Here is a 27,503-nt window from a genome sequence, read left to right as displayed (position 1 = left end):
GACGCGCTATATATACTTCGTAGCTTAACCAAAGAGCTTCGCAATTGCCTCAACAGTCGTGTTTCCACCGCTGAACACAACTCCAACATGCCATCCTTCCTTTCCACCCTCCTGCTCAACCCTCCGACGGAAGTCTTCATCAAAAAGACAGACGGCCAATCCAACGACTGCACTTGGTTCAACTACAACCTTCATGCGCTCTAGTACCAACCGCATTGTTGCTTTGATCTGCTCCTCGGTGACAGCAAATACTCCTTCGACTCGTTTCTTATTGGAAATCACCTCCCAGTTGATAAGTCCAACCGGAGTACGCAATCCATCCGCAATGGTCAAGGTACCAACAGATTCAACACGCTTCCCAGCCTCCAATCCACGGCGGCAATCATCTGCACCTTCAAAGGTGGGCTCTGCGCCGAACACGCGGGTCGACTTGTCCGAGAACCATGTCGCAACACCGGAGTTCAACCCACCTCCGCCAATTGGTGTAATCACTGCATCCAAATCTCGGGACCCGGCTTGTTCAGCGTGTTGCGCCTCTAGCTCCAAAGCTGTTGTACCCTGGCCGCAAATGATATTGACGTGGTCATATGGTGGTACCAGAATGGCATTTGTCTTTGCCTGGATGTCCGCCACCACAGCCTCTCGTTCTACGCTTGTCGAACCGCTGAATATCACTTTTGCGCCATGGGACCGGGTGCCAGCGATCTTGCTCGGTATACTGATCCGCGGCATCACGATGTAAGCTGGGACGCCTAGAGTTGAGGCTGCAAGGGCAAGGGCTTGGGCATGGTTTCCTACAAAGAAAGAGAGACATAGTTAGTCTGAGCTCGTAGCATTGTAGAGGACTCGAAGATACCAGAGCTGTGTGTAATCACCCCGCGTTGTTTCACTTCGTCCCCGCGCTCCTCCAACAATCGCAACAGTGCATGGAAGGCGCCCCGTGCTTTGAATGCTCCAACTCGCTGAAGGTTTTCACATTTAAGGAACAAGTGGAACCGTGGTTGAGCTGGGATCTGGCCTTCAAATGGTGTTCCGACGAGCGCCTCTCGGGTTTGCGGCGTTGAGGCGATCGTGTCGAGCGTTTTGCAGGTCAGCAGTGGCGTCCGATGCACATAGGGTTGGATGAGATCGTACGCCGCTTGAACTGCAGCAGGAGTGAGCGATTGAGCTGCAACGGCGGGGGAAGTCATTGTGTGTAAAGTGTACATGATAGAAGGACAGGCCGAGTCTGAAGTCGATGACTCTTACCCCGGACCATCTCCGCTTACGCACGGGGCTCTACATTCTACTAATATCCAAGCGAAGTAAATAAAATGGAAGGTTGAATAATGAAATGGGGGCTTATATAGCCTCAAAATGATATTTTCGAATACCTGAAACCCAAACAGAACAGTTCATAGTACATCATAATTTTTGAACCCCCACGGGTATCACAGTATTAACTTATTTCTGGTTCTCGGGGCGGAGAGAGCGGACGGCCTTACCGGCGCGCCAGATCTCGAGGTCCCGGATCTCCTGCATCTCCTTCTCGTACTTCTCACGGTAATCCTTCTGGGAGTTGTAGTCGAGAGAGCGCTGGGTCTCAGTGCCGTTGTGGACGCTGTCGTAGAGGTCGTTGAAGACGGGCTTCAAGGTGTCCTTGAAGCGGCCAGACCAGTCAATGGCACCGCGGCGGGCGGTGGTGGAGCAGGCAGCGTACATCCAGTCCATACCGTTACCACCGATCAGGGGGTACAGGGACTGGGTGGCCTCCTCAACGGTCTCGTTGAAGGCCTCGGAGGGGCTGTGGCCACGCTCACGGAGAACCTCGTACTGGGCGAGGAACATACCGTGGATACCACCCATCAGGCAACCACGCTCACCGTAGAGGTCGGAGTAGACCTCCTTCTCAAAGGTGGTCTCGTAGAGGTAGCCGGAGCCGACAGCGACACCCATGGCGATGGCGCGCTCCTTGGCCTGGCCGGTGACGTCCTGGTAGACGGCAATGGAGGAGTTGATACCGCGGCCCTCACGGAAGAGAGTGCGGACGGTACGGCCGGAACCCTTAGGGGCAACGAGGATGACATCAATGTCCTTGGGGACATCGACCTTGGTGAGGTCTTTGAAGACGGGGGAGAAACCGTGGGAGAAGTAGAGGGTCTTGCCCTTGGTGAGGAGGGGCTTGATAGTGGGCCAGGTCTCAGACTGGGCGGCATCGGAGAGCAGGTTCATCACGACGGTACCCTTCTCGATGGCGGTGGTGACATCAAACAGGTTCTTGCCGGGAACCCAGCCGTCCTGGATGGCCTCCTTCCAGGAAGCACCATCCTTGCGGACACCAACGATGACGTTGAGGCCCTGGTCACGGAGGTTGAGACCCTGACCGTGACCCTGGGAACCGTAACCGATGAGGGCAAGGGTGTCGTTCTTGAAGAACTCCTGGAGCTTCTCACGGGGCCAATCGGCACGCTCGTAGACGTCCTCCTTGACACCAGCGAAGTCGATGGTCTTGATACCACGGACGGGGGTGACGACCGAGGAGACACGGGGGAGGGCAGCAGCGGCCGCCACAGCAGGCCGGGGAAGGGCAGCGGTGACGACGGAGCGAGGGGCGGCCACGCGGGCGAGGCGGAGGGCACGGGGGAGACCACGGGAAGCCATTGTGAAGATACGGAAGAGAGGAGAGTGGAGAGTGAAGAGGAAAAGAAGAATTGAGACCGGGGAAGCTCTGGGATTTATAAATGGGAGATGGCCGCAACCGCTGCGAGTCACCACACGTGATTCCGGAGAAGCACCAGAGCTCCCCGGCCGGTGTCGGCGGTGGCGTTGATTGGGCGACAGAATGAGTCAGGGATTATGTCATGTTTCCAGCAGCAACCGTGGATGAGCTGCCCAGGTTGGGCTTAGGGTGGATATTCCCCGGAGTGAAGCCAAAGCTCCGAGTTGTCGACAGTATGGAGTAATTGAGTACGGAGTATATGGAGACTCGGGGTATTAAAGATGAGATAATTGAACACAAGATCATTGGCTGTCTCCTGTTGCTACCCATTAGCTGAATAGAAAGTGCATACTCAGTCCAAACCACACGATAAACTCGAATATTTCATCCTGCCTCAGGTGTCTACTTCCCCACCTCCCAACTGTCTTCACACTGTCCATCGGCTTCCTTGGACCATGGCAGGATGAGTTACTTCTCATTCGGTGATCTCCCCACCATCCAGACCCGCAAGGCTTTGCTGCTGCTTGATTTCCAAAATGACTTTGTTCGGCCATCCGGGGCGCTGCATGTCCCCAACACGCCTGATATCCTCGAGACTCTCCCTCAACTCGCAGCAGCCTTCCGTCGCGTGGGTGATGTAGTATGGGTGCGCTCTCAATTTGATACCCCACAAGCCATTACCGATTGGAATTTCGGGGATCGCATTGTTTTGGATCGAGAACCCCCGCGCAGGAAGCCATTGCCCTCATCTGATGTGATTGAAGTCGGATCGGACCGTGATTCACCTGAGCCTATTGACCCGGAAGCTTTTCTCTCTGCCGACCCATCACGATGTGTTGCCCCCCAGACTCCGGGATATCAGTTTCCCGCACCGATCCTCGCCGCCATCGATGCTCAGAAAGATACTGTTATGGACAAAACAGCATATTCTGCCCTGGAGTCGCCTGGTCTGATACTCTCCTTTCGAACACGTTTCGTTACTGAACTCTATCTGTGTGGTTCGCTGTCCAACGTGTCTGTGTTTGCCACCGCTCTGGATGCCGTGCGCAATGGCTTTTCGGTGACCCTGGTTGAGAACTGTTTAGGATTCCGTGATTTCCAACGGCACCAAGAAGCTATGCGTCGCATGGCAGACATCCTCGGTGCGACTGGTACAACTTCGCAGGAGCTCACTCAGGAGCTAGATTGGGACGAGACTGATGCGATTGCGCGCCAAGGTGCGACGCGGCCGAAGAGATCGGCTAATACAGCTGGCATCGAGAGCATCATGGATGGATTGGAGGTTTGGACCGCCAATGATACAACAGCAAAGGATGATGATCCACAAGAGGAGGATGAGTTCAGTATTGCAGAGCTTGCCTCTCGTTCCCGCGCACAGCGCGCAGCCGCGCAGTCGCGGGGTTCAGCGGAAGAAAAGAAGAAAGTGCGTGCGCGAATCCGCCGTCCTAAACGCCGAGAGCTCACACCAGAATCCGGAGCTGGACCTCGCGCAGATCATCACCAGCAAGATCCGCCTTCCAGGCTGGGGGTAACACGCAATACATCCCAAAGTGGTATTGGAGAAGGTGACTCGCGCATCGTGCACAACGTCGATCTGCCAGCAGATGCATTCGAGCGCATCCAGGCGGAGGTGGAATGGCAGAAGATGTACCACCTCTCAGGTCTAGTTCCTAGATTGGTGGCTGTCCAAGGCCAAGCGCAACCAGATGGAGCAATACCAATCTATCGCCACCCTGCGGACGAATCTCCGGCCTTTAGGCCTTTTACACCTACAGTTGATGCAGTACGGGCCACAGTTGAGCGCATCCTGGGTCACCCTTTGAACCACGTGCTCATACAGCTTTACCGTAACGGACAAGACCGTATCTCGGAACATTCAGACAAGACGCTGGATATTGTGCGGGGGTCTTACATTTGCAATGTCAGTCTAGGCGCTGAACGCGTTATGCTTCTTCGAACCAAGGCTTCAGCCTCTGAGCCCGCAGAAGGAGCGGAATCGGGTCGGACCACGCAGCGCGTGTCTCTCCCTCATAATTCACTCTTTATCTTGGGTCAAAATACGAATATGCGATGGCTTCATGGAATCCGGGCAGACAAACGCCCTAATTCGACCAAGTCTGCTGCTGAGCAAGCATACGGCGGTCAACGGATTTCTCTCACTTTCCGACACATTGGTACTTACATTGAACCTGCTACCAACACAATCTGGGGCCAAGGTGCTGTCAGTAAGACATTGGACCAAGCGCGCCCGGTAATCCATGCAGATGCCGCGGGGACAGAGCGACTTATTGCTGCCTTTGGCCAAGAAAACCGTGCTACCGAGTTTGATTGGGATGCTGTGTATGGCGAAGGCTCTGATGTTGTCAACTTTGTCACCCCGTCTACAGCACAGCTGGTACTCAGCGGAGACCCAGTGATTAACTTGCGTGTGCAACTTTGTTTGGGAGAAAACGGCATTCGATATGAAGTTGTCACCGACCATGCAGCAAAACGTATTGGCAATGATCAAACACCGGCTTTACCGTTATACATTGCTTCCGATGGATTGACTGCGGCTGGTGACTCTGCTATCCTGACCCATTTGGCCCAACACGTCGAAATTACACGTCCAGGTGCAGATCCATTGGGTGGGGGTGACTACTTGCCAATCATCGACCGATTCTTGATGCACTGGCGCGAACATCGTGCCAGCAATCCAGTTGAGGCATTTGAGTTCGGCTTTGAAGATTGGGAGCGTGTCCTCGGGGGGCAACACTATCTAGGAGGTACTGTGCTCGCTATTGATGATTGTTCTCTCTGGCCAGTTTTTCGGGAGATCATGCAAGCACAAGGGGCGTTCAATGTCCGGTTTACAAATGTGAACCAATACTACGAAAGAGTCGCAAAACGAGGTATCGTCCAGTCAATTTTGGAAGAATGAATGTGTTGAAGCGATTTTGTTTTCTAGCTTTTGGCAATTGATGCTTTTCAGTGTAGTTCTTAGCCATGGACATATTACGACCCTACGAATTTACTGACCGAGCTGCATTGGCTTGGGATTTCCCTCTTTTCTTTCATTTCTCTTGAAATTTTTGTTGTGACTAAGTGGAAATACTCAGCCTCTTACCCGACTTGGTTGATGGCCCTTGAGAGTCTGCCTTCTATTGGTTGATGGGGCTGGATTATGTTTCTGATATTGCTGCTAACGCTGATTGGTATTCATCTTTTAGAGACAGCTACCAGGGAATGATGTAGTGGTCAGAGAATTCTTCAGCGCAACATTCCCGCAAACCACGGCCTTGAAAAAGGCCTGAGCCACGGCCGATGCACCATCAGTGCTGGTGTGTGTGTGATCCAAGGGGAAGTATGAATCAACGGTGGTGAGACCCAGGGCCTCAAATCGGTCCGCCACATATGCTCCGTGGTCGACATAGGAGACTCCGGCCACCTCGGCTGCCAGTCGAGCATACTCCACGAACCGTGATGGGGAGTAGGTGAATGTGCCGGTCTCCCAGGGGTTGTTGGGAGTTTGACTGGAGATGAGCACGTTCGCACCCTTCGCCTTGAAAGTTTTGGCTGCATTCTCCAGATAGGCTGGGAAGGTGAGAACCGTCTCGGCCACGCCGTTATATGTTGTGCTGCAGGTCTCGCTCCCTGTGCCGCCGCAGTCGGTACGTCCGTTGTCGGTGGTTGACAGCGATCCACCGTCATTGTGTCCAAATTCAATGACCACCCAATCACCGGACTGGACCACGGCTGCAATGGTGTCGAAGCGGCCTTCTCGTGTATATGACCGGGCACTACGGCCAGCGACAGCTTGGTTGGCCACAGTGAGGGAGGTATAAGGCGTCACATACTCACCCCAGCCTAGACATTTTAGTATGGTTCTATCTTGGAGGGCAGGGGAAATGCATACCAGCCGTCCCAGACCCGGTACCACCCTTTGCCATGGTAGAGTCACCAGCAAGGTAGATGGTTGTACCCAGCACACTGGGTACAAGGGCTGAAAGAAGAGCAGCGGTCTTCATGGCGAGTAGCAGAATATGAAAAGAATCTTGAGTGTGGTACTACTTCCATCACGTCTGCTCATTCGATTTATATATCCAAGCCAAGCAGTAGCTCATGCCAAGGAACATACTAGATACGTGGAAAAAGTGACATTTCCACCGGGGGTATACATGTCCGAACTGTGAAGCTCTCCGTGTTTCATGGCGTTCGGGGCAGCGGAGGTACCATGTGCCTGACAGAAAATGACGAAACAAGGCCAAGACACTACCTCTGATTCATGGAAATGGCTTCTATGGGAAAATAATACTCCTACTGCAGCCCTCCCTCAACATGCAGCCAGTAATCTGGTCATGGCAATATGCGGGGAGGCCCTGCGCCTTGGCCTCGTGCAGCTTCCTTTGTACGTTGGTACCCAAAATCCCCATTCGCGCGACATTATACTCTACGTCGTGAGACTGGTCATTTCCGGTCAAGGGAGTTTGATGGAGATCAAGTAGTCACATTACCATAGAGGAGGCGATGACACTGGAATTGCCATAGCCCTTTCCACGGCCACTACCTCTATACCTAGACGCGATGAAGACAATTAGGATGGTAGCTGACTCATGAAAAGGAGGAAAGGAAGCTGAAGTATCTGAAAATTTGGTAAGAATGCTTTCTTTCCTGACGTTTAAGCAATGGGAAGGGATAGTGATGGAAGAAAGTGGAGAGAAAATGCAAGAGAGGTACAAACCCATCTGATCTTGTTACATTCCAATGCGCATATAATGAATTTTGATATGAATTGAAGGTGTCCACCATTAGAGTACGCAGGTCATGATATATTTGTACCGCTGTAAATCACTGATAGAATCGAGTTGAACTCCAACAAAGTTCTGTACGGTTATGACAAAAAATTATGAATTTGGCGTTAGATAGCCCCGAGAGCTATTGTGTAGCTCGCATTCTGCAGGACCTGAAGTTGTTCTATTCCCAGATCTCGGGATTGATTGCATATGTGGAGTTGACCCCTGCATCTCAGGTTTCCTTGGCCAAGACACGGGATAATCATGAGACTCGTGGCTTGAAGTGCCTAGAACCTTTGGACTATGTACAGTGGAAAGGACAGGGAGACGTCATAGCTTCTCAAAGGTCGGAGTCCTCTTCTGCAGCCCCGATAAAAGTGCTGCCGATACATCCTGTGTCTGCAAAGCAGCACTATTCCAGACGCTGGTATAGCGCAGTCCATCTTGCACAGAGTGGTCGCGGGAGTAGTTCAAAATCTCCTTGGTGCCTTGCACCGCCACGGGGCTTTTCTTGGCCATCAGAGAGGCCATCTTGAATGCGGCCGTGATGGTGGCCTGACGATTATCGTATACGGCATTCACAAATCCAACACGTAGAGCCTCCACGGCGCCGAACTCGCGCGCAGTCAGAGCGACCTCCTTTACCCAGCCGTAATTGCCTACGACCTTGGGCAGTCGGCTGAGGGTACCAATGTCCGCCGCAAGCCCGATGTCCACCTCCTTGACCGCAAATCGGGTGTCTTTGGCACAGATACGCACGTCCGTGGCGGTGGCCAGGTCGATGGCAAGCCCCAACGAGAAACCATGGAGGGCAACTACCACTGGCTTCTCACAACGCTCAACTGCGGTAATACAGTCCTGGAACTCGGCAATATGACGCCTGAGGAGTGCGGCTTTACGGGCAGGGTCATTCTTCGTCTCCGATGACAGAAGCCCCTCAGAAGCTGCTTTGACGTCCAAGCCGGCGGTGAATGCCTTCTCTCCAGCTCCACTAAGGACGATTGCCCTCACCGAGGGATCCGAGGAGAGCTTGTTGAAGATTTGGGCCAAATTCAACCACATCCTATCACAATAAGTCAATCTAGTCGTAGAGTACCGGGTCAATACTCACACCTCGACGAAGGAATTCAGCCTATCTGGCCTGTTGATCTCCACATGGGCCACATATTGGTGGTCGGCTGGAAACTTCACAGTAAAATATTCGAAGGTGTATTCGGCCATGGCGGAAGTTGTATGAATTCAGTTGAGTGGGAGGAGAGTGAGTATAACAATGCGGGTAGCTTCAGCGGACCTCGGCAAGTCTGGGAAACATCTGATGTCACCGAGATATCGAGACTATTAGTTTACTCGAGTTTCACTACAAATATAAACCATCAGTACAAACAAACCTTTACTTTTATTTATAATGACATTGCAATGTCAATCTATAATAATCTAAAATCTATAACTCTACTATGTACAGGCTTCACGTGCCGAGGTCCGGCAACCTCTACGTTATCAGAAACAATTGGTGAATATTATTTAAAAAATTAATTTGAGATATGAATTAAGCTAGAATAGTACATAAAAAGAAAGATCCTAGGGGACCACCTCTTATCCAAGGGGACCAGGGGTGATCCAACCCCTTGCAACAGCATCAAGTCGTGAAAACAGCAATAACATTCTTGGCTCATATGCAGACGTCAGATGCGCCGAATCGGTTAAAGAATGACCCATTTACTCAATGGTGATCTTCTTGGTGGCGGCAACTGTGGCCTTGGGCACCTGAACGGATAGAATGCCATGCTTCAGGCTGGCCTTGACATTGTCCTGGTCAACGCGAGCCGGGAAGGAGAAGGTGCGCTGGAACTCGCCGACCGAGCGCTCGCTAGCCCAAAAGTGGTGGGTGGGCTCAGTTTTGGTCTGCTCACCTTCCTCGTCCTCATCCTCCACCTGGGCTTGGTGGTTGGAAGTGTTGTAGTCACGCTCACTGTGACCCTTTATAACGAGAGTCTGGGGGTCGGAGAACTCGATGTCGATGTCCTTTTGGGCAATGCCAGGAAGCTCGCCATCAAGGTGGTAGGCACCCTCGCTCTCGCGGACGTCAAAGCGAGGGGAGAACGAAGGAGCAGAGGGCTGGCTGCGAGTAGAGCGGTGGGTATCGTAGTCGTCCAGGAGACGGAAAAGAGGGGTGAAGTCCCCAGAGCTTGGGAAGCTGGCACGGAAGAGAGACATGTTGTATGGAGAGTTGGGTTGGAGAAGTTGTATTGGAAGTGGAAGCAGTAGAATAGCTTTTAAAATGAGCTTGGAAGATGATGATGATGATGATTGATGAGGAAGAGCTGGACAAACAACAGCCTTATATATTATATCTTTCCCCGGGGTGGCTACATTGTCAAGCAGAATCTAGAAGATGCGATTGTATCATCAAAGAAGCCAGGAAGTACCAGTTGTTGCTCGTGGCTTCTCCAACCAGCTGGATGCTTCTCCACGCTTCGATCACGTGACATGGAAATCCAGGGTTACCAAATCTGTCAAGTCGACAAAAGGTGAATCGATAGAGTGGCAAACATGGAACATTCCAGGCTTCCATATTATTCATTCATTCCTGCAGAGTCTGGTCCAAGCTAGAATACACCAAAATGTATTGTGAAGTGACATGGAATTGCCGGCATCGCATCCCAAACAAGCTAATTTTCCCAATTCTTCCAAAGCTTTGAATTCTTGTTGCCTAACGCAGTGCTCTTGCAATCCAAGCATGATACTAGTGGATAGAAAAGTCACCGGTCGGATGGGAGCAGGATGGCAGGACGTCAGGGCCCATCATTGAAAGGAACGATGGGGGCGCAAGGGTGTCAAGAGGCCGTCCAATGGTCGCTCAGAGCTATATCACGCAGTTTTTGTGAAAAACAGCAGGCAGGCGCATAGCATGGTGCACGTGGACAGTATCTTGCGCGTAAGACAGTGTCTCGTTAGGCGCAAGTCATCGAAATAATGTGGACCGAGTCGGTTCGTGGTGCGCAGCGAGGTGTTTCTCGGAAGAAATCCTGTCGCTATATAGCCTAAAGTGTTCAATTATTCGGATTCAGATTCATCCAGCTGCATGATCTTCTCATCGAGGTCCTGCCCAATATGTGAGTGAACAGTCGGTGAACGGCGGTGAGTTCCAAAGATACCTGATCCAGGCGAACCTTGAGGTTCTCTAGCTGGCTCTCCTTGATAACCAAATGGTTTTCATCATCCAAGTCCTCGACTATGTAGTCATGTCGCTCTTCATCGTACTTCAGGATCATGGCCTTAATGGAAGGATCACACTCAATCAGCAAACCTGCGGAGAAGATTCGGTTAGTCCAGGATCCAGCAGAGGAATAAATATCAAGTAGATACCTCGGACTGCGCGAGGCATGATGGGCAACTTCGGAAGGGTGTGATTGAGGAAGATCTGAGCAGCGATTAGTTCGGCAATTCATAGCCAAAACGTTCACCGCCTAGTACACCTATTAACTTACTTACAGTATAAAAATCAAGCCTTGAGTCCTTTGAAGCTTCGAGCTCTCTTTATACGATGATGATCGAGCAAAATCAAAGAGAGCACTTTGGTCATAGGCAAAGAAAGTTGAGGAAAAGGGGGGCGGAAGTAGGGTAGAAATTATATATAAACCAGCAAAAGCCCCGAAGCTTTCGAACAGGGAAAACCTAATGTCTTCTTCATTAGAGTACAGGCGTGGACAAATCTTTCTCTTCTTAATATCGATTACGTTACAGCTGTACCATATGAAACGCTGTTTAAGTCTTAAGATAGGGACTGAGAAGTCGAGAAAAGCCAGTCCAGGGCAAGACATTTGAACTCCGGGATACATTCTTTGTGAAATTCATTAAACGCCGAGAATCGGAAACGATAGGTTCGTATAGACTCAATCTTGGGACACTGAGTCCAAACTTCCCTTTTCACTCTCTGGTGTCCAGCCAACCCCAGCTTGGACAACAGCCGAAACCAACGCCAAAACACTTCCCGCCAGAAACAGCATCTGCACAGCATGCTCATAGCTCTCAATAGCGATCAGACGTTCCTTGCCGGTGAGGCGCATGACTGTGGCTGGGCTACCGAGCAATTCTCGCACAAGCTCGGGTTGCGGTGGCAGGCCATGTGAGACAAAACCAGCCTCAAGTGAGTGTTTGAGGATTCGAGCAAAGTAACCTCCTCCCACTGCAGATCCGAAACTTCCTGCAAACCCGCGAGACATGGCTAATAGAGCAGTGACAATATAATGCACTGCTGGATTGGTGAGATGCAGCACATGAGATAGCGTGTAATTCATCAATGCACCGGCAAAGAGCCCGTTCAGGAATGTCACAGTAAAGTACAAGGCCACCGGAGAGTCTGGCGTTGACAGAAAAGACAGTATCAACGAAGCAAGAGCGAAACCAACAAAGATAATAAGAGAGGAGCTATAAAATGAGATCAGATCGAATATGCCAATGGCGGTCAATGGGACTCACATATAGTAGCTTCCAACTTGGCGGATGTGTAACCAACCGACAAGCAGACCACCCAGGCCAAAACCAGCGTTGGTAGGAACCAGGAACAGCCCGGCAGAAGCTGGGGACCATCCTCGAACTGCCATGGCATACACGGGCGTGAAGAACAGGATGGACCATCGGGCCATCATGAGCCCGAGCCCTGCAAGACATGTCAACATTACACCGCGAGCTCTCAGGACTTTGACTGGGATTATGGGCTCAGCAGCCCATCGGGACTCGGCCACCACAAACAGCACAAAGAATGGAAGAGAAACCAAGATGGGCCAGAGAATGATTTGCGGGGATGCAAGACTGGTCAGGAGGAGGACGACCGAGATTGTCTTGAAACGTCAGCTTCTGGAGTCATGTGAATGGGATGAGTTGCCATACCAGCGTCATGGCGCCTACGTAGTCCACCCGAGCTAGATTAGGAAGCAACTGTTCCATCCTCAATGAATTTGCATCGTCGCCCGAAGGCTTGGGGATTGCAAAGAATAGCAATGGTCCTAAGACCAAAGCAATGGGAGCCTGAACCCAGAATATCACTCGCTGAAACTGTCCGTCAGAAATCTTCGAGTAGACGAACATAAGATATTCGAACCCACCCATCCCAATGTGGGAACCAGAAGCCCAGCAAAGACTGCGCCTGACGCGACGCCTGTGGTATATCCGCAATTGATCAAGCCAATACATAGCCCACGTCGCTTTTTGCTGACCATATCTAGAACCAGGATAATGGATGTGCTCATCAATCCGCCGCTGCCGCAGCCTGCCACGGCTCTCCCAAGAAGAAACACAGCTAAACTCGGCGCTGCAGCACTGATGAAAAGCCCAATCGCAAGCAGTGTAGTTGAGAAGACCACATAGAGACGCGGAGTAAATATTTGGGAAAGTCGTCCGGCAAGGGGTGTAATACTAGACATAGCAATCTAGGATTATAACATTAGATGTGTTGCACTCGGTGGTTGTCTTGCCATACCATATATGCCGAAGTAAACCAGGATGCTTCCGCAAAAGCATCCAAATCAGCCGCAATATCGGATTGAGCTGTAGTCATCATCGACATATTGGTTGCTATTCACCATCAGTCCATTGAACTTGAAATCACCACAAAAGAAGCGAACCCTGAATGAAGATAAGCACGCCCATCAAGACTAGAATCACCAGTCCTCGCTGGGAGCTCACGGCTCGGGCTTCATGTTGATTAGAGATCAATGGCGTCTGCTCTGACGATCGCATCATTTCAGAGAGCTATACAACCGTATAGCAAGTGAAGAGATACAGAAACAAATAAATACCGGAGCTGGCGGATGTCTCATTTGTAAGCAGATAAGGTGACATATGACATATGCGGGGATATAGACCGTTGGGGTTATATTGCCCTATTGGATTGCCTTATTAGCTTGATTTTTACTGATATGTCATCTAGCACGGAATGTTCTTAATAATTTCCTTTAAGCTCGAAAATACGCGTTGAAAAATCATGATTACTGCCCAAAAATAGATGACCAGTGTTGCGAAACTCGGTTCAATACTTTCTCCAAATCAATCGCGTCCCCAGTAGGCTCAGGAGCTGACCAAGTCTCGTCTTGCCACTTCATCTCAAACACTCTTATCTTGGCGCTCAATTCTGTATCGTTGTAAGACGTGGTTGGGGTTAATTTAAGGTATTCGACAAACATGCGCCAACGTTGCATATAGTATGAAGAGACGAGGCCACCCCATTGCTTGGACGCATAGTCGCTGATCTCCCCACCGGGTCCCCAAAGCGTAATTTGATTGCGAGCATTGTATTCAAGCATTGAGGCCTGGGATGTGTTGCCATGTGCCCAGCCCCGCGCTGCATAGATCCAGGCCGAAAGGCGGAAATTTTTATTGGTGAGAAGAACGGAATCGAGATCCGTCAAAAGACGAATGATTTTCTTTCCTTGCTGTGCAAATTCTGGCTGCGTCGACTGAGAGGCGTTGTACAAATCTATCAGATCCGAGTACATCGGGATGAAAGCATTGTCCATGACTTGGCGTGTCACATCAACCATATCATGCTGATACGCCGGATTGGACCATAACTCTGGCTCTGTCTTTGTTGCTTGATACATGAGTTGCCAGACACGGACAAGAACTGATGGGTGGTAGTTGACGGTTGTGCCATGTGTGCCGGCGATATTGGCCAAGTTCCAAAGGTTGGGCCGAATATCAATAATGGACTTAGCGACAGCAAGTGTAGTAAGGTTCGTATTATTGTACACTGTCTGTCGCATCAAATCCCAAGCGATGTAGAGATCCCGAGGAACCGACTTTTGGCCGGCATATCGGCTCGTCACCCATTTGTGGAAGTACTCTTTGGTATCCAACGGAGTTGAAGACCATGCCTGATCAAGCAGAAGGTCATATATAATCTCGTTGCCTTCTTGACCTTCAGGGCTGAGGCCATAGCCGACCATGGACGGAGACTCTATTAGTGCTTCAGAGGCATTCCGTGTGATGTTTTGGATTTGCCCATATAGACCCATGTTGCCTCCGAAGTTGTGTAACTGGCACCAGATCCAGGGCTTGCCGTAGTATGAGTTTGTTCGCCGCCACTGCGGAATCGACTCCGAAAACAAATCCAGGATCAGCATATCCTCATTGGACTCCACACCCGACAAGTATGCTTCCACACGTTCGTTGGTCCAAAAGTCGGAGTTGGCATAGAACAGCCAACCTTGCATCATCCATATGGCATTGGAATCGGCTTGTTTCAGACTTTGCCATGTGTTGCGAGTGACGCTACGCAGGTAGTCAACGTCAGCGGAGTAAGGATCGTTCTCGTTGTACTGATCAAGTGTGTAGATATGACTGACGTTGCCGTAGGCTGCTTGCTGCTTGCTAATGAAGCTGGACTGAAGCTCTGCAAAATGATCGTCAATGGGCTCAAGGAACGTGTCATTCGTATATTGAATAGGGAAACCTCCCCAACGCGAGCCCCGTACCACGTTGGCGTCTGGTAGAACACGAGTGATATTGGCAGGAACAAAACCGGTAAAACACGGGAGAACAGGCGTCATCCCAAGTTCCACCATGCGGTGAATGATCTTTTTCTGTAAGTCGAATTGTGCATCGATCCATGCCTGAGGAAGATCTTCGTGCCAGGAACCTTGAATATTTCCAAATCGGTTCCAAGCTTGGAACGCTGGACCACTGAGAAAAGTAGCAATCTCTGCATTATTCAGGCCAATCTCACGGAAAACCTCCACGAGGATCTTCTCTTGGCCAACCCAAGCAAGAGGAAGATTCACCCCACGAAGAGCCATCCAGTCTAGCTGTAGCTCCCAGTCTTCCCAGGACCAGAAGGCTGTGGTGTAAGAGAAAGTAACTAGATACAGTCAGTAAAGCATAATACCTTGAAGAAATGCATTACATACCTGTGTTGAAATGATATCTCCACGGAACTGTACTGGAGCCACGCATAGGCCTGGTCAGGGGAGGCAACTTGGATGGAGCGATGTCCAATCGACTGCCAATAAACCAGTAGATATCAACATGAGCAACATCGGTAAGATACTGATGTAGACTGGAGATAGTGTTAGCTTCATCAACATAGTTCTATTGTGAGGGCCCCTTACCCCGAAGACAATGCACTCAGGGAATTACCCTTGACCAGGATTGTGCCGTTTGACCCACTGCTAACAACGTAAGAGTCATATTTGCTATTTGTATCATGGCTTGTGTTCAGCGTGAACTGGAAGTTGCCAACGTGATTCGGAAGTCGACGTTTAACAAGATCGGAGATGCCCTGTGTGGACTGGATGGAACCGGCGCTGGCAGCGGCTGCACAAAGCCAGAACAGCGACTTGGTCCAGTGCATGATTGCTATAGAATAAACAGATATAGGATGAGAATCAAGTAATATATCTTTACGAGAGATTAATAAGATGGGACGCCTAACCCCGAGGTTGCGTCCCTTGCTTGCACCCCGCACTGCGACTCTCGCATACAACGTTGATATCTGATCTGCAGATAATCAAGGTCCTAGTTTTGTATATATTGCTATAGACTATAGTAGGGCCCATTTTGGCCTTAGTTTGCCCTCTCTTTATTCGCCCCTTTCTTGCTAATCCTCAAGTGCCTCAGTCTGTGGTTGAAGAACGATAGCTTAATCACATAGGGATGCAGAAAGTCTTATGGCCCTAGTTCGAATGGGGAAAACGAATCCAACGCATCGCGTTGATTAGAAATCCAAGTTAAGAATTGTCTTATTCTCGAAAATCTTTCTGTCCCTTTAATGCTTTGGCCAATACTTCTGGATACCATCGCTGCCCAACATCTTGGTGACTAGTGACTCGTGCTACAAGTGTGCCTTCACCAATGCTCCCACGGAACATCTCGTTGAAAGTTGCCTCTGCATCTGACTTGACCTTGGCATCCTTGACAAGCGCACGAACATGTTCTGGGATTTCCAGGGAAGTCTTACTGGAAAGATCAAGACTCACGCCCTGGAATACAGGAAAGGAGAACCTCGGCCCCAAAGACCCGCCGTTACCATCTTGAAAGTTCTCCGGCCGTAGACTTACGCGGTGAGTAGTTGCTGCGCAGATCCCACCCGTTAATGCCTCCAGGGTGCGCCCAATATTGATCACCAATGTTCCTGGCACCGGGGGAGCAGAAATCCACGTTCCGGTCTTGTTTTGAACTTCTAGGCCGTGATGAGCGGTTCCTTGTAACAGGAAAGTGAGGAATCCCGAATCTTTATGGGGCCCAACCCCTTGAAAGTTGGATTCCTCATGGCTGGAGGCAGGTGGGGGAGGGTACTTGATCAGTTTGAGCTTATGCTGCTGCGGATTGTCAAAGACCTGGTGCAACGCATTCGGTGGAAGGCTCAATGCCTCGGCAATGAGCGCTGGAAACGACTCTGCCAGACTGCTCACTTCAGATAAGTAGGTCTCAAGTGCATATCGAAATCCAGGAATTACGGTCTCATCCGGCCACTAGAGCCAGGAAACTGAATGTCAGTCTTTAAAAAGGAAGACATGTCAAGATAGAAGTTGTAATCACCTGATTAGGACCAACAATGTTTTTATACAACGGCTCGTCTGGGCCAGGCGCGGGGAGCTCAGTTGCGAACTAACAGCGAAGTTAGGAGAGTACTCAAATATTCTTTCAGATGAGAGCTCTCACTGACATCAAATTGTTCGCGATAGTCAGGCTTTAATGCCGTGATTTCTGCCCCAAGCCTGGAGTAGCCCAAGAAATGTGGACTATTAACCATTTCTATTTCAAGTTTTTTCTCAAGTGGCAGTTCAAAGAGGTCAAAGGCCATCGTGGTAAAGTCTTCTTGAATTTGGGTTGGAACAGGCGCATTTTGAAGATAGAAAAAGCCGACATTCACCAGAGCCTCCCGAAGGCTTCCTAGAAAGGCAGGCTTGGTAGACGGAGACAATGTTTCCGTGTAATCGAGAATAGGAATGGAAGTGAAAGATGGGCCACACTGACTTGGTAAGCTTTTCCCGAGTGAAGAGTGAAACAATGATCATACCATTGTGAGGATGCAGATTATACAATTGTCAGTCTCTTTCACCAGTGAAGATACCAGCTTTGAATTCGCGTAAGAAATGGAGATGGAATATATCAAATCCCCCAGTGACTCACAAATATTTAAAGGGAATCGAGGACAAGAATCTTTGATTGGGTTGTGATGGCGAGCGCGGTTCCGCCAACCCCGCTCGAGTGAAGCTACAAATGGACTGCAAGTAAGATAGATATAGACATGGGTATAGGTATATAAAGAGCTTTCTCTCATGCAATCTCATGTTAGTGCTATTTATTGATACTACCTCCAGCCCGCTTTCTTCCACATCGTCTACACATCACAAGATATACCGGAATCCAACAGCACGCGTTTCCAGGTCGTTTGGATCAGAGGCACGAAGGTCCTGCGAGGTATCCGTCTCATCCAATTGCTTGTTCATATGCATATGAACAAGGCGAATGACGAGTGCCACCAATGCGACGAGAAATGCTATCGCAGCGGTCGCACTACCCCCCGGGATGTATCTAGGCCCCGAAGAAGATGGCCACATATAGCTGCCATAAATTGAAGCTGTATTACCGATCATATTCGCAACAGCAATCGCAGCGGATCGTTTGACCAACGGCCGAGGGAAGGAATTAGCCACCCAAGCAACGATGATCTGATATGCAGAGACGGCTCCCATTGGCATTCTGGACGGGTCAGACTTGCTAAAAAGGGTTCGAGTTCGACAAACTTACAGGAACATCGCAAAGAATTTAGCTCCAATATTGTCACTCGCAGTAACGATGATCCCTCCAACAACACTGACGATCATCAAAACAATAATATGCAGACTGCGGTCGTTTGTTTTCCCCGATGTCCATGTTACGAGCAGCGAGGTTAAGAATGTGGCAATCCATACGGGCGCAGTAATGAGAAGGGTCTCGATATTGCCGTATCCAAGTGTCTGCACAATGGTTGGGAAGAAGTATTGGAAATTCTGCGATAGAAGCGAGGTATGTTGAAGTAGAATGAAGAGGTAGATGCGCTTGTCTGCAAAGACCAGAGCCAATGCCTCTCTGATACTGGTTGAACCAACCTCATCAGCTTCGCCGGCATCGTGCATCAGACGCCATTGAGCATAGGCTTGTTCTTCCTCGTCCAACCAGGAGGTAGAAGCAGGATAGTTTGGAAGGAAGACACTATGAAGGTCAGATCAATAAGATGGGGGATCAATGCAGACAACGCTCACGCAGCGAGAAGAGATATTCCAATCGTAATACAACCCTCAATGATGAAAAGCCATCTCCATCCGGCAATTCCATGCGCGCCATCAAGATTACCTAGGACGCCCGCTCCAATGAGGCCGCCAAAGGCATTTGCTAATGAACTTCCCGAGTAAAACCAGGCAATGCGGTGGCTCAACTGGACCCAATTAGTTGCTATTCTTAGTAGCCATCAAAAGTTGACTGAATTACCTCCTGTCGGGTGTACCAACTCGACCTATTATCAATGTAAGCAACGGTCCGTGAAATTACCCGAGTAAACTCACATGAGCATGACAGCACCGGGGAAGAAAGGCGCTTCGATAAATCCGAGGAAGAACCGGGTGACAATAAGTCCTGAAAATGACTGAATGGCTGCCTGACAAGCGGAAATGACACCCCTGTGAGGCAAATAAGTAACGTTGATATAGCCAACTTGAAGGTCTCGTACCAAATGGCCATTGCGATTCCCAAAAATAACGAAGGAGGAACTCGAGTCAACAGCAAGTTGGAAGGCAACTGCATCAAGAGATATCCAACAAACAAGATACTTGTTGCGAGGTTGTAATCGGTACCCTTCATGCCTAGGTCTGCTTCCAATGAGCCTAGACGAGCTTGCGACAAGTTGCTAAAATAGCTATGAGTCTTCTTTCGCCACTGAGTATGGTGGATATTGCACATACTTCCGGTCCAAAAAGTTCAAAAGATACATCAGTATAAGAACAGGCAAGAGATGAAAGTCGACCTTGCGAAGCAGACGCCGGGTCATAGTCTGATGCCAATCCGGACTTTTGGACGCATAGACCTGGTAGAGGACATTTTGTTCAAGTGCATGACCTTTACTGTCTGACTTCACCTGGAACTCGATTTGTTCCTCTGCCGGCTTCGCTCTAGACATGTTGGTTGGTACTAGGGACTGTGAAGAGAGGAATCCATGATGATATGTGTAGCGTCGGGCGCACCGGCCCAACTCCGAGAACTAAGACACCTCACGGGCAAGAAAGCGGAGTCAAGCGAGACCATCGATTTTTGTTCAAAGGGAGAGTGTGAAAGCGCGGGGAATCCAATCTGCAAAGTTCGGGGTAGCTCAACCCGAAAGCAAGTTACTTGATTCGAGCATGAAAGAGGGTTAGGAGTAAAGCATGTCGCATCATGAGCATATGTATGAAAACAGACAGGCATCTGGCTATTTGGAAAATACCGTGTTTGCGTTGATAGCGATGTTGACTCCTTGCTGCCATCTGCCAATCTGCATTTCTGCCTTAAAGCCTTGTGGCCTGACTGCCTTAACGTCAACGTATTTCACATGCGAGTGGGGCCACCTCAAAACACCATACGAAGTAGGATAACTTGCAACTCGATATCTGAATAACGGTGGTCTATGGTCTATAAGGACTGCCCATTGTAGCCTCATGCTATCTATGTGGTATTTAGCCTATCGATTTCCTTGAACCTGATATATGAGGCTGAAAACTCTTATCAATAGCTATTGACAAGCAATTTAACAATACAAAACGGGGTTGTCGAGATATCGAGTTGTAAGTTATCCTACTTAGTATGGTGTTTTGAGGTGGCCCACTCGCATGCGAAATACGTTCGTTATCTGTGTCATGTCTGAATGTGCTGCCTTGGTGCCTTATTGCCCGAGACACAAAAGAGACCAACATACATGACGTCACTGTATGATCTCACCAAGACATTCAAGATGAGGATCTCCATATGACCTCAAACCTCCTGAACCATCCTTGTTCAAACTGTCTTAGCCTATCTAGATCCAGCATGAGACACGAATGATACGTTCTGCGGGGCAAACCAAAATGATCCGAGCACAATGACGCATTCCACATGGATATGTACATCCGGATCTTGTTTATGCGCGTTATATTGGATCTTCGATCCGAGAGTTCCAAAGCCCTATATAAAGGCCATTGCCCTCCCTGTAGTAAACTTAAAAGCTATAACTCTTAACATCATACACCCATATTATTCATCATGGATAAGCTTTCTGGACTCGCTTCCAAGCTCGGCGGCAAGAGCTCTCACTCTGGCTCCAGCTCCGGTTCCACTGGCCAAGAGGACTATGCTGACAAGGGTGAGCTTCACTGCAAAGGTGTCACGAAGTTCAAGCTGACAATTCCAGCACTCGATGGAGCCGAGAAGAAGTTCGGTGGGGGCAAGGTTGACCCCGCCAAGATGCGCTCAACCAACGAGAAGATCACCGACACTGGCCGGGAGCAGTTCGAGAAGGCCACTGGGTAAGTTCTGAAATCGGAAATAACGTGGCAGAAGGCAGCGCTGATATACTGTATAGCAAGCATGTCCCCGATAAGGTCTCCAACTAAGCGGACTAAATCGATCGGCATGAGTGACTTCAGAAAACACAATGATACCCTTCGCCGAAATATTGGAAATACACACAACATGAATAAATGTGATTGAAAGATAAATCTAAGATTAAACCATGGGTTCCTCCCATATACGGAGTAATATTGCGAACATTTGCTATGTGTAGTGTCGGAGTATAGAATGATATGTACGGCAGAAGATCCAGTCAATATTTCTGCAAAGAGGAAAGAAATCCTCCTATACCAGACCCAAGGCTTCGGCGGGTGAGCATGGTGTTCGCGCGACACAATTGCAAATGACTATTGATGCGCTCGAGGGCAGTCGGATTGCCTCGGTATGCGATAACCAGGCGCTCGAAATATTGCTGGGCAGGCTCGTACTCCCTCGCATTGAAATGCAAAGTAGCCAGCAATTCTAATGCTGACTGTGCTTCTGGATTCTCCTTTCCTCTGCGATGTTCGACCCAGTTAAGATATCGTATCAACCAGGGAAAGGCTTCTTCCACACGGGTGTTGCCGAAAGCGACTTGGAGGCCACCCTGCACGGCATACATAACACCGATATTTCCCACGATATCCATCGTCAGCGGGTGGTCGGGTCCCAATGTCTCCTCCGCACTAGCAAGGGCTCGGCGAAGGGTTTCCGATGCTTCCATACCCTGTTGCACAAAGCTCTGCCCGCGGCCATAGAGACAGAGAGCACGAATGGAATACGGATGCCCAGGACCTAGTCCCAGACGAAGCTCCTCATATATTTGGCTCAGCATTTCCACGGCTTGCTGCACATCGGGCTGGAACCGCATGGCGATCAGTGTATTTCTATCACCGGATTGGTTGCTGATGATGTATTCCAAGGTATCCAGCGCCGAGGCAAATACACGAATATGCGTTTCTCCAAGTAGGCGCTTAAGAGTTTCTGTGAGCTTTTCAGCGGCCATGATGGCGTTTTCCCGACGACCTAGGGAATGATACGTTCCTGCTAGACGCCGTCGAGTGTCGCAGGTATCCAAGTGTTCCTCGCCGATATTGATTTGCTGACGCGCCAGCACATTTGCACAAACAGACTCTGCCTCTTGATGCTTGCCCTGTTGACAAAGAATCTCCGCGATCAGACTTTCTGTCTTCATTGTAAGGGGATGCTTGCCCCCGAATACACGCTGGACATTATCAGACACCCATTGACACCACTCGTGGGACTTGGCCAAATAGTGGGTCTCCAGTTCAATGAAAGCTAAGTTGTAAGCCACTGATAATGTGCTAAAATGGTCTGGTCCGAGGGTGCGCAGATGTTCTTGGAAAATCTCATACTCCACTGTTCGAGCCTCATCCCATCGAGCAAGATTCTTAAGTTCCGCGGAGCGAATAGATCGTGGATCATTGTCCGAGGGAGTGAAAATTACTCCGGTAACTCTTTGAGTTGTTGGGGGTAACCGTCCTTGCGTTTGATATGGCGTGCTGCTATTGGAGTGTAGGCGTGGTGGTATCGGTGGTGGACTAGGCCCAGCACTTTGCGACATAGGCTGTGGAATGAAGCCATGCTCGGAAAAAAGTGCTTGGTCGACCAACTGCTTGATATTACCCTTGATCAAGCGGTACATAGGCCCCCGAGTACCGACTTTGCACATCTGCGAGTGATCTGCGTCGAGCTTCAGCTGGGTTTCGCGGAGGCCAGAAAGCCCGAGCACAGCCGACTCTTCATCTACAACTAGCTTCAAGTCCATATATTAGTACTCCACCATGGAAATGGGATCTTTGGCAAATACTTACATGGCTGATGGATGCCGGACCTGCTCCGCCCAATTGCACCTCTTTTCCTTCGATAAAACTGACAACACGATAATCCTCTAGTTGATGCCGGAATCTATCGGTCATCTGTCTCGTAAAGAGTGAATTATGTTCCAAACAGTCGAGGAGATCATTGCTGGCGTGGCCTTTTGAGACAAATCGGGCTACACGGGCTGCAATCTTCCCAAGTTCCACAGCCTTTGCACCACGATGAGGTGTCCCAAAGAAAACAAGACCGGAGGTTGCCGAGCGAATAGCCGTATACTTTGGATCTTCTTTGGCATTAAGAAGAGCCTAAAACACAAAATGGATGTGTGAGCCAAATTATAAGAAAGAATGAACGAGAAGGAACTGACCTGCTTGATCACCAAGCCACCCAAACTATGTCCAATGAATATCACCCTTGGTGGAACTGTTCCCTGAGATATGAATCAGATCCTGGGTATAATGTCGCTTGGTAGAGCTTTGATTTACCATCTGAGGAGTTCGTTCCATATCAAGAAGATTCAGCAGGGTATTAGCATGGTCCTTGATGCTTGCCGTGGACATAGTCTGAGGATGCGTGATGCTTGAATTGTAGCCATATACAAAGACCCGAGCATATGGAATATCCTGGGCAAGGAAGTCTTTCGGCCAAAACTTTCCATTGGCATGCGTCCAAGTTTCAAACGGATGATCACTCCGGCCCCGGGGATTCAAGCCATGAACAAAGACAAAGCTGAAGAGAGAGCCTGCTTAGAATGTCTTCACATGTTGTCTTCGTTGGGGAGGCTCATACTCGACCTTGTGCGCTTCGATAGGAGAGAAGACCTCCTGCAAGAAAGGAAACTCAAATTCCCCCGGATCCTGTATTCATTTTAGACCTGTCTCTATCAGTATAGAAACACACCAAAGGCTTACCATATTGAAAACTTCACAGACGGTACCGAGACGGATATGCGCAATAAAAAATCGATCAAAACAAGTGTCCGTCTATTCAGAGATAGCAAATTAAGAAAGATGGGAAAACAAATACGAAAGCAAGCTGAACAGGTGATTGTTCTGCTTACTTCTTGGCAAAAGGGCGAGGTATTTAGTCCGATGCACAGCCTATCAGATCCGGACTTCAAAATCGGCTAAAATTACCTCGTTGAATATGGCCTATTTGAGAGACTGCGGAGTTATCCGATGCGATGCATAAACACCTGGCATTGGTTGCTGTATAAGATGGAATAGACAAGTCGCAGCTTATGATTCCTATGCGCGCCGATCGCCAACCCGCTCACCCCCTTCTTCCTTGAGCACCAGGTTTCGTAAACACGGAGCACTAAACAGAGTACCGCGCCATGCTCCATGTGCTGTCCTTGAGGCCACTACAGACCAGAGTAACAAAACAGCGCCGCTTAAAACCTGTGAACAAAATTAGTAGCTATTATTTGACCGATTGAAGCAATGGTAAGTGAAACGAAAAGACTCACGGTTCCAAAAACTTTGAAAAACATGAGATCTAGTTCAATACCCAATTGCATTGTGTTCGCCGCATAAACGCCCAGAGGAAACGTAAATCCCCACCAGCCCATATTGAAAGGAAATGGAGAGCTGTACAAAACAGTGGCCAGAGCAAACACGAGCCAGACCAAGGCAAAACTCCACATCAGCAGGGATGTGAAAACACCCAAGACATATGCCATTCGGCCCGCAATGGGATCTAGAATTTGAGGGTCCTGCAACAGCCCCCGTGCCACTTTGCCCATATAAATGATACTAGTGGCGTATGAGCAGGGGTTCCAGAGACTTATAGGCATTAAGCTTACCCAAAACCACCAAACCCAAGAGGTCCCAAGGGTAGAAAGCAGCTCACGATCATTTCCCTCGGTGGAAGCTTGTGTACTGCTAGTCGCTGATAGTAGATCACCAATACGGCAATTGCCAAGGGAGTGCCCATGCCCCACAGGATTAAGGACACAAGTAAAGTTCCCAACGCGTGCTGCTTGTTTGGTAGAATATTAGCAATTTCTGCACCAGCACCAGCTGCCACAATGGTGGCGGCAATAGGCAATAGTTGAAGCGCAGTGATCCGATCGAGCGAGGTAATATAGCGTTGGGATATTCTGCGAGGAGGTTAGAATGAGCGAATCCAGATTTTGGGACTAGGCGCAGACAGTATAAAGGATAGCGACAGCGTAACAGAAGCGGCCGCTGCCACATCCACCATCCATAAAGCCCATGCAACAGTGATACTCCATTCCCCCCATAGTGGCACACAAACAAAAACCCACATCTCGATGAGTGTAGCGAATCCCATGGGAATTGTTGCTAGAAACAGCGAGTTGGTCGGATCTTGTATCATCACTCGCCATATCTCAGGATACAACGTGTACCGAAGAATGGAAGTGACCGATGCCAACAAAAACAAAACTCCATTGAGCATAAAAAAGACAATAGATGTATAATACAGCACTGAGGTATCGAAAGGCACCGAATTCACCAACACTGACACTATACCTGTGCCCATAGTCACAGAAAACCATCTAGAGGGCAGAAATGCATTTATTAGCTGGGAGCAATCCCATTACTGCTGAAGACATACGATGGACTGAAATTCCGCACCACGCGTCTCCACCCAACGTTGTACTTCGCGGGGCCTCTTGCCTGAGAGGCCGTCTTAGCTTGTTTAGCCATTGAATTTGATTTCTTGCATCAAACTGCAGAAATGCGATCGGTCCGTAAATCGCAGTAGCTGGAAACATTGAAGATGAAAATAATAGAGGCGACCGGCGGCTGCCTCGAGTACTATTCGGCCGAGTCGGATGTCGCCGAGGTGCGTGGCGCGAAGTAGAGAAAAAAAACCCCTTGTAGAAGCATACATATGAAAGGTAATTCGATATCATATGATGCTGGGACTATCGACTTGTTCGGAAGCTCTGGATTCTGATTTCGTGGTGGCCTCTTTGCTCCTTCCAGGTTGAAACATGAATCTGTTTTAATGTGACCATAAACGAATACAAGTCCCTGCATAGATCCATCCTCATACAACAGATCCTAGGAATACCTAAACCAAATTATAGATGACAAGGACAGAAGGAGCTCATACACTATAATACGACGAAAGGGGCACAGAGAAAGTAATGCTGATGAGTATCTTTACTTTCGCAACATTCCGTAGGTAGGTGGGGCAATACATGACTTGCAAATAGAGAAGAATGTATAGAGCGGTAGGGTACGCGACAATAATGTAGATTTCACATTAATTTTAAGCAACAATGTTCACCACGCGCCAACAATTCCCGCGATTGGGATGTCAATACCAGTAGTATAGGAACTTGCCTCGCTCAATAGGTACACATAGGCTCCACCGAGCTCTCGTGGATCAGCTAAGCGAGGCATGCCGCCATAGTATTGCATCTTGAGATCCCAGTCCGGGGCAGTCTCCACGTAATAGGTCATAGCGGTTCGTACGAATCCCGGGGAAATGCTGTTGACGCGAATGCCATGCTTGCTCCACTCCATTGCAAGGGTATGGCACATGTTTCGAACTAAAAGCAGGCAAGCATCTCATGAGTGATAGTTTTATAAATGATCACAGTAAGCACTTACCGGCAGCTTTGGTTGCTCCATATGGCGCAGAAGGTGCCGCCTAGAGAAAAATGAGCTAATGTGACATAGCTAGCTGCATATAGGTCTCATACTTACTCGGTTTGGTCGATACGAAGTCATACTTGATGTCATTACAATAGAGCCCTTAACACCGAGCTCGATAAACTTGCGCGCTGCAATTTGGGCACAGAAGTAGGCACCGAACACCTGGCCACGGATCAGACGATCAACCAGCCAATCAAGCAGGAAGAGACTCACATTAAGGCTGAACAACTGTTCTAGCTCGGGGCGGTCAAATTTGAGAGCGGGTTGATGTTTGGTCATGCCTGCGTTGGCCACCAGCCCGTCAATGCGACCAGTCGCTTCAACGACTTGGTTGATGGCTTTCTCCACACTTTGCTCTGATGTAACGTCGGTTTGTATAAACTGGAAGTTTGGGTATCGTTTCTGTAGAGCGGCAAAGTCCTCTCCCGGCTCCATTAGATCCAATGAGTAAACGGCTTTCGCTGAATTTGCCAAACAGACTTCGGCAATACCAAGGCCAATACCACGATTGGCACCAGTGATGGCAACAACCTTTTGTGCCAGAGTAATTTGCCAGCTGAAATTATTTGCGGGCATGGTACTTAGATATGGCGCAGGCGCCTCAGACCTAGTGGCGTCTGACGCGATATTTTCAGTTGCAACGGGTGGCATGGTCAGAAAGGGGAAGAGAACACGGTGCTTAAACAAGTGAAAGAAAAATAAATATAGAATAGGGACCTACATAATTAATACTAAAGCACAGTGAGCAATAGCACATGCGTCAACCCCTCCCGCATGAAGGTGTGGGGGTTGAGACAGGACTTCGGCTCGAGGCATGACCCCATGCATTTCTTTGAAAGGACAAAATCCTGTTACAGCATGTTTCTATACGATAAAGTCCTCGGGCGACGGATTTACTCACTCTCTTGACTCTTCTCCATACTAGCTTCGGGATAAATTGATCAGATTGGGCTGTTGATACTCCACAGACTTAGGAATGGTTGGATCTACTCAGTCAGTAACCAATTTATATCCAGACTTTCTTGA

General features: G+C 49.3%; 13 protein-coding genes across 13 annotated transcripts; 2 read left to right on the top strand and 11 right to left on the bottom strand.

The window, feature by feature from the left end:
- Positions 1 to 24: 24 nt before the first annotated feature.
- On the bottom strand, positions 25 to 1,190 carry N7508_008420 (threonine/serine dehydratase; the record flags this gene model as incomplete). Its single annotated transcript, XM_058466484.1, has 2 exons — positions 25 to 794; positions 857 to 1,190. 2 exons carry the CDS (start codon positions 1,188 to 1,190, stop codon positions 25 to 27), a joined length of 1,104 nt encoding a protein of 367 aa, XP_058314330.1.
- Positions 1,191 to 1,443: 253 nt separating this feature from the next.
- On the bottom strand, positions 1,444 to 2,640 carry N7508_008419 (Ketol-acid reductoisomerase; the record flags this gene model as incomplete). The annotated part of the gene is made up of 1 exon (XM_058466483.1): positions 1,444 to 2,640. One exon carries the CDS (start codon positions 2,638 to 2,640, stop codon positions 1,444 to 1,446), a length of 1,197 nt encoding a protein of 398 aa, XP_058314329.1.
- Positions 2,641 to 3,161: 521 nt separating this feature from the next.
- Positions 3,162 to 5,618, top strand: N7508_008418 (isochorismatase family protein family; the record flags this gene model as incomplete). Its single annotated transcript, XM_058466482.1, has 1 exon — positions 3,162 to 5,618. One exon carries the CDS (start codon positions 3,162 to 3,164, stop codon positions 5,616 to 5,618), a length of 2,457 nt encoding a protein of 818 aa, XP_058314328.1.
- A 285-nt stretch (positions 5,619 to 5,903) lies between these two features.
- N7508_008417 (rhamnogalacturonan acetylesterase RgaE) lies at positions 5,904 to 6,705 on the bottom strand (the record flags this gene model as incomplete). Its single annotated transcript, XM_058466481.1, has 2 exons — positions 5,904 to 6,544; positions 6,594 to 6,705. 2 exons carry the CDS (start codon positions 6,703 to 6,705, stop codon positions 5,904 to 5,906), a joined length of 753 nt encoding a protein of 250 aa, XP_058314327.1.
- A 1,095-nt stretch (positions 6,706 to 7,800) lies between these two features.
- N7508_008416 (enoyl-CoA hydratase/isomerase family protein) lies at positions 7,801 to 8,691 on the bottom strand (the record flags this gene model as incomplete). Its single annotated transcript, XM_058466480.1, has 2 exons — positions 7,801 to 8,533; positions 8,582 to 8,691. 2 exons carry the CDS (start codon positions 8,689 to 8,691, stop codon positions 7,801 to 7,803), a joined length of 843 nt encoding a protein of 280 aa, XP_058314326.1.
- A 495-nt stretch (positions 8,692 to 9,186) lies between these two features.
- N7508_008415 (Hsp20/alpha crystallin family protein) lies at positions 9,187 to 9,684 on the bottom strand (the record flags this gene model as incomplete). The annotated part of the gene is made up of 1 exon (XM_058466479.1): positions 9,187 to 9,684. One exon carries the CDS (start codon positions 9,682 to 9,684, stop codon positions 9,187 to 9,189), a length of 498 nt encoding a protein of 165 aa, XP_058314325.1.
- Positions 9,685 to 10,524: 840 nt separating this feature from the next.
- On the bottom strand, positions 10,525 to 10,855 carry tfb5 (TFIIH complex subunit TFB5; the record flags this gene model as incomplete). Its single annotated transcript, XM_058466478.1, has 3 exons — positions 10,525 to 10,572; positions 10,626 to 10,777; positions 10,837 to 10,855. The coding sequence occupies 3 exons, from the start codon at positions 10,853 to 10,855 to the stop codon at positions 10,525 to 10,527; spliced, it is 219 nt and encodes a 72-aa protein (XP_058314324.1).
- A 508-nt stretch (positions 10,856 to 11,363) lies between these two features.
- On the bottom strand, positions 11,364 to 13,042 carry N7508_008413 (putative MFS multidrug transporter; the record flags this gene model as incomplete). Its single annotated transcript, XM_058466477.1, has 5 exons — positions 11,364 to 11,898; positions 11,950 to 12,311; positions 12,361 to 12,519; positions 12,576 to 12,899; positions 12,950 to 13,042. Coding segments are annotated over 5 exons (1,473 nt in total), but the record flags the coding sequence as incomplete, so codon positions are not given.
- A 415-nt stretch (positions 13,043 to 13,457) lies between these two features.
- N7508_008412 (alpha-N-acetylglucosaminidase) lies at positions 13,458 to 15,817 on the bottom strand (the record flags this gene model as incomplete). Its single annotated transcript, XM_058466476.1, has 3 exons — positions 13,458 to 15,325; positions 15,375 to 15,523; positions 15,576 to 15,817. The coding sequence occupies 3 exons, from the start codon at positions 15,815 to 15,817 to the stop codon at positions 13,458 to 13,460; spliced, it is 2,259 nt and encodes a 752-aa protein (XP_058314322.1).
- Positions 15,818 to 16,205: 388 nt separating this feature from the next.
- Positions 16,206 to 19,624, bottom strand: N7508_008411 (Major facilitator superfamily domain general substrate transporter; the record flags this gene model as incomplete). The annotated part of the gene is made up of 10 exons (XM_058466475.1): positions 16,206 to 16,937; positions 17,005 to 17,073; positions 17,132 to 17,450; positions 17,830 to 18,171; positions 18,220 to 18,663; positions 18,714 to 18,886; positions 18,940 to 18,964; positions 19,014 to 19,127; positions 19,178 to 19,354; positions 19,410 to 19,624. The coding sequence occupies 10 exons, from the start codon at positions 19,622 to 19,624 to the stop codon at positions 16,206 to 16,208; spliced, it is 2,610 nt and encodes an 869-aa protein (XP_058314321.1).
- Positions 19,625 to 20,718: 1,094 nt separating this feature from the next.
- N7508_008410 (uncharacterized protein) lies at positions 20,719 to 21,068 on the top strand (the record flags this gene model as incomplete). Its single annotated transcript, XM_058466474.1, has 2 exons — positions 20,719 to 20,981; positions 21,038 to 21,068. The coding sequence occupies 2 exons, from the start codon at positions 20,719 to 20,721 to the stop codon at positions 21,066 to 21,068; spliced, it is 294 nt and encodes a 97-aa protein (XP_058314320.1).
- Positions 21,069 to 21,277: 209 nt separating this feature from the next.
- N7508_008409 (LipA and NB-ARC domain protein) lies at positions 21,278 to 25,517 on the bottom strand (the record flags this gene model as incomplete). Its single annotated transcript, XM_058466473.1, has 10 exons — positions 21,278 to 22,780; positions 22,839 to 23,150; positions 23,213 to 23,275; positions 23,331 to 23,574; positions 23,635 to 23,702; positions 24,114 to 24,245; positions 24,314 to 24,599; positions 24,650 to 24,946; positions 24,998 to 25,366; positions 25,426 to 25,517. 10 exons carry the CDS (start codon positions 25,515 to 25,517, stop codon positions 21,278 to 21,280), a joined length of 3,366 nt encoding a protein of 1,121 aa, XP_058314319.1.
- Positions 25,518 to 26,102: 585 nt separating this feature from the next.
- Positions 26,103 to 27,128, bottom strand: N7508_008408 (uncharacterized protein; the record flags this gene model as incomplete). Its single annotated transcript, XM_058466472.1, has 3 exons — positions 26,103 to 26,371; positions 26,433 to 26,472; positions 26,529 to 27,128. The coding sequence occupies 3 exons, from the start codon at positions 27,126 to 27,128 to the stop codon at positions 26,103 to 26,105; spliced, it is 909 nt and encodes a 302-aa protein (XP_058314318.1).
- Between the last annotated feature and the right edge of the window lie 375 nt (positions 27,129 to 27,503).

Source organism: Penicillium antarcticum (assembly GCF_028974205.1).
Source record: "Penicillium antarcticum strain IBT 31339 chromosome Unknown utg000009l_segment0_segment0, whole genome shotgun sequence".
Taxonomy (NCBI): domain Eukaryota; kingdom Fungi; phylum Ascomycota; class Eurotiomycetes; order Eurotiales; family Aspergillaceae; genus Penicillium; species Penicillium antarcticum.
The sequence above is the reverse complement of the archived record's forward strand: the minus strand, read 5'-3'. Positions and strand labels throughout refer to the sequence as shown.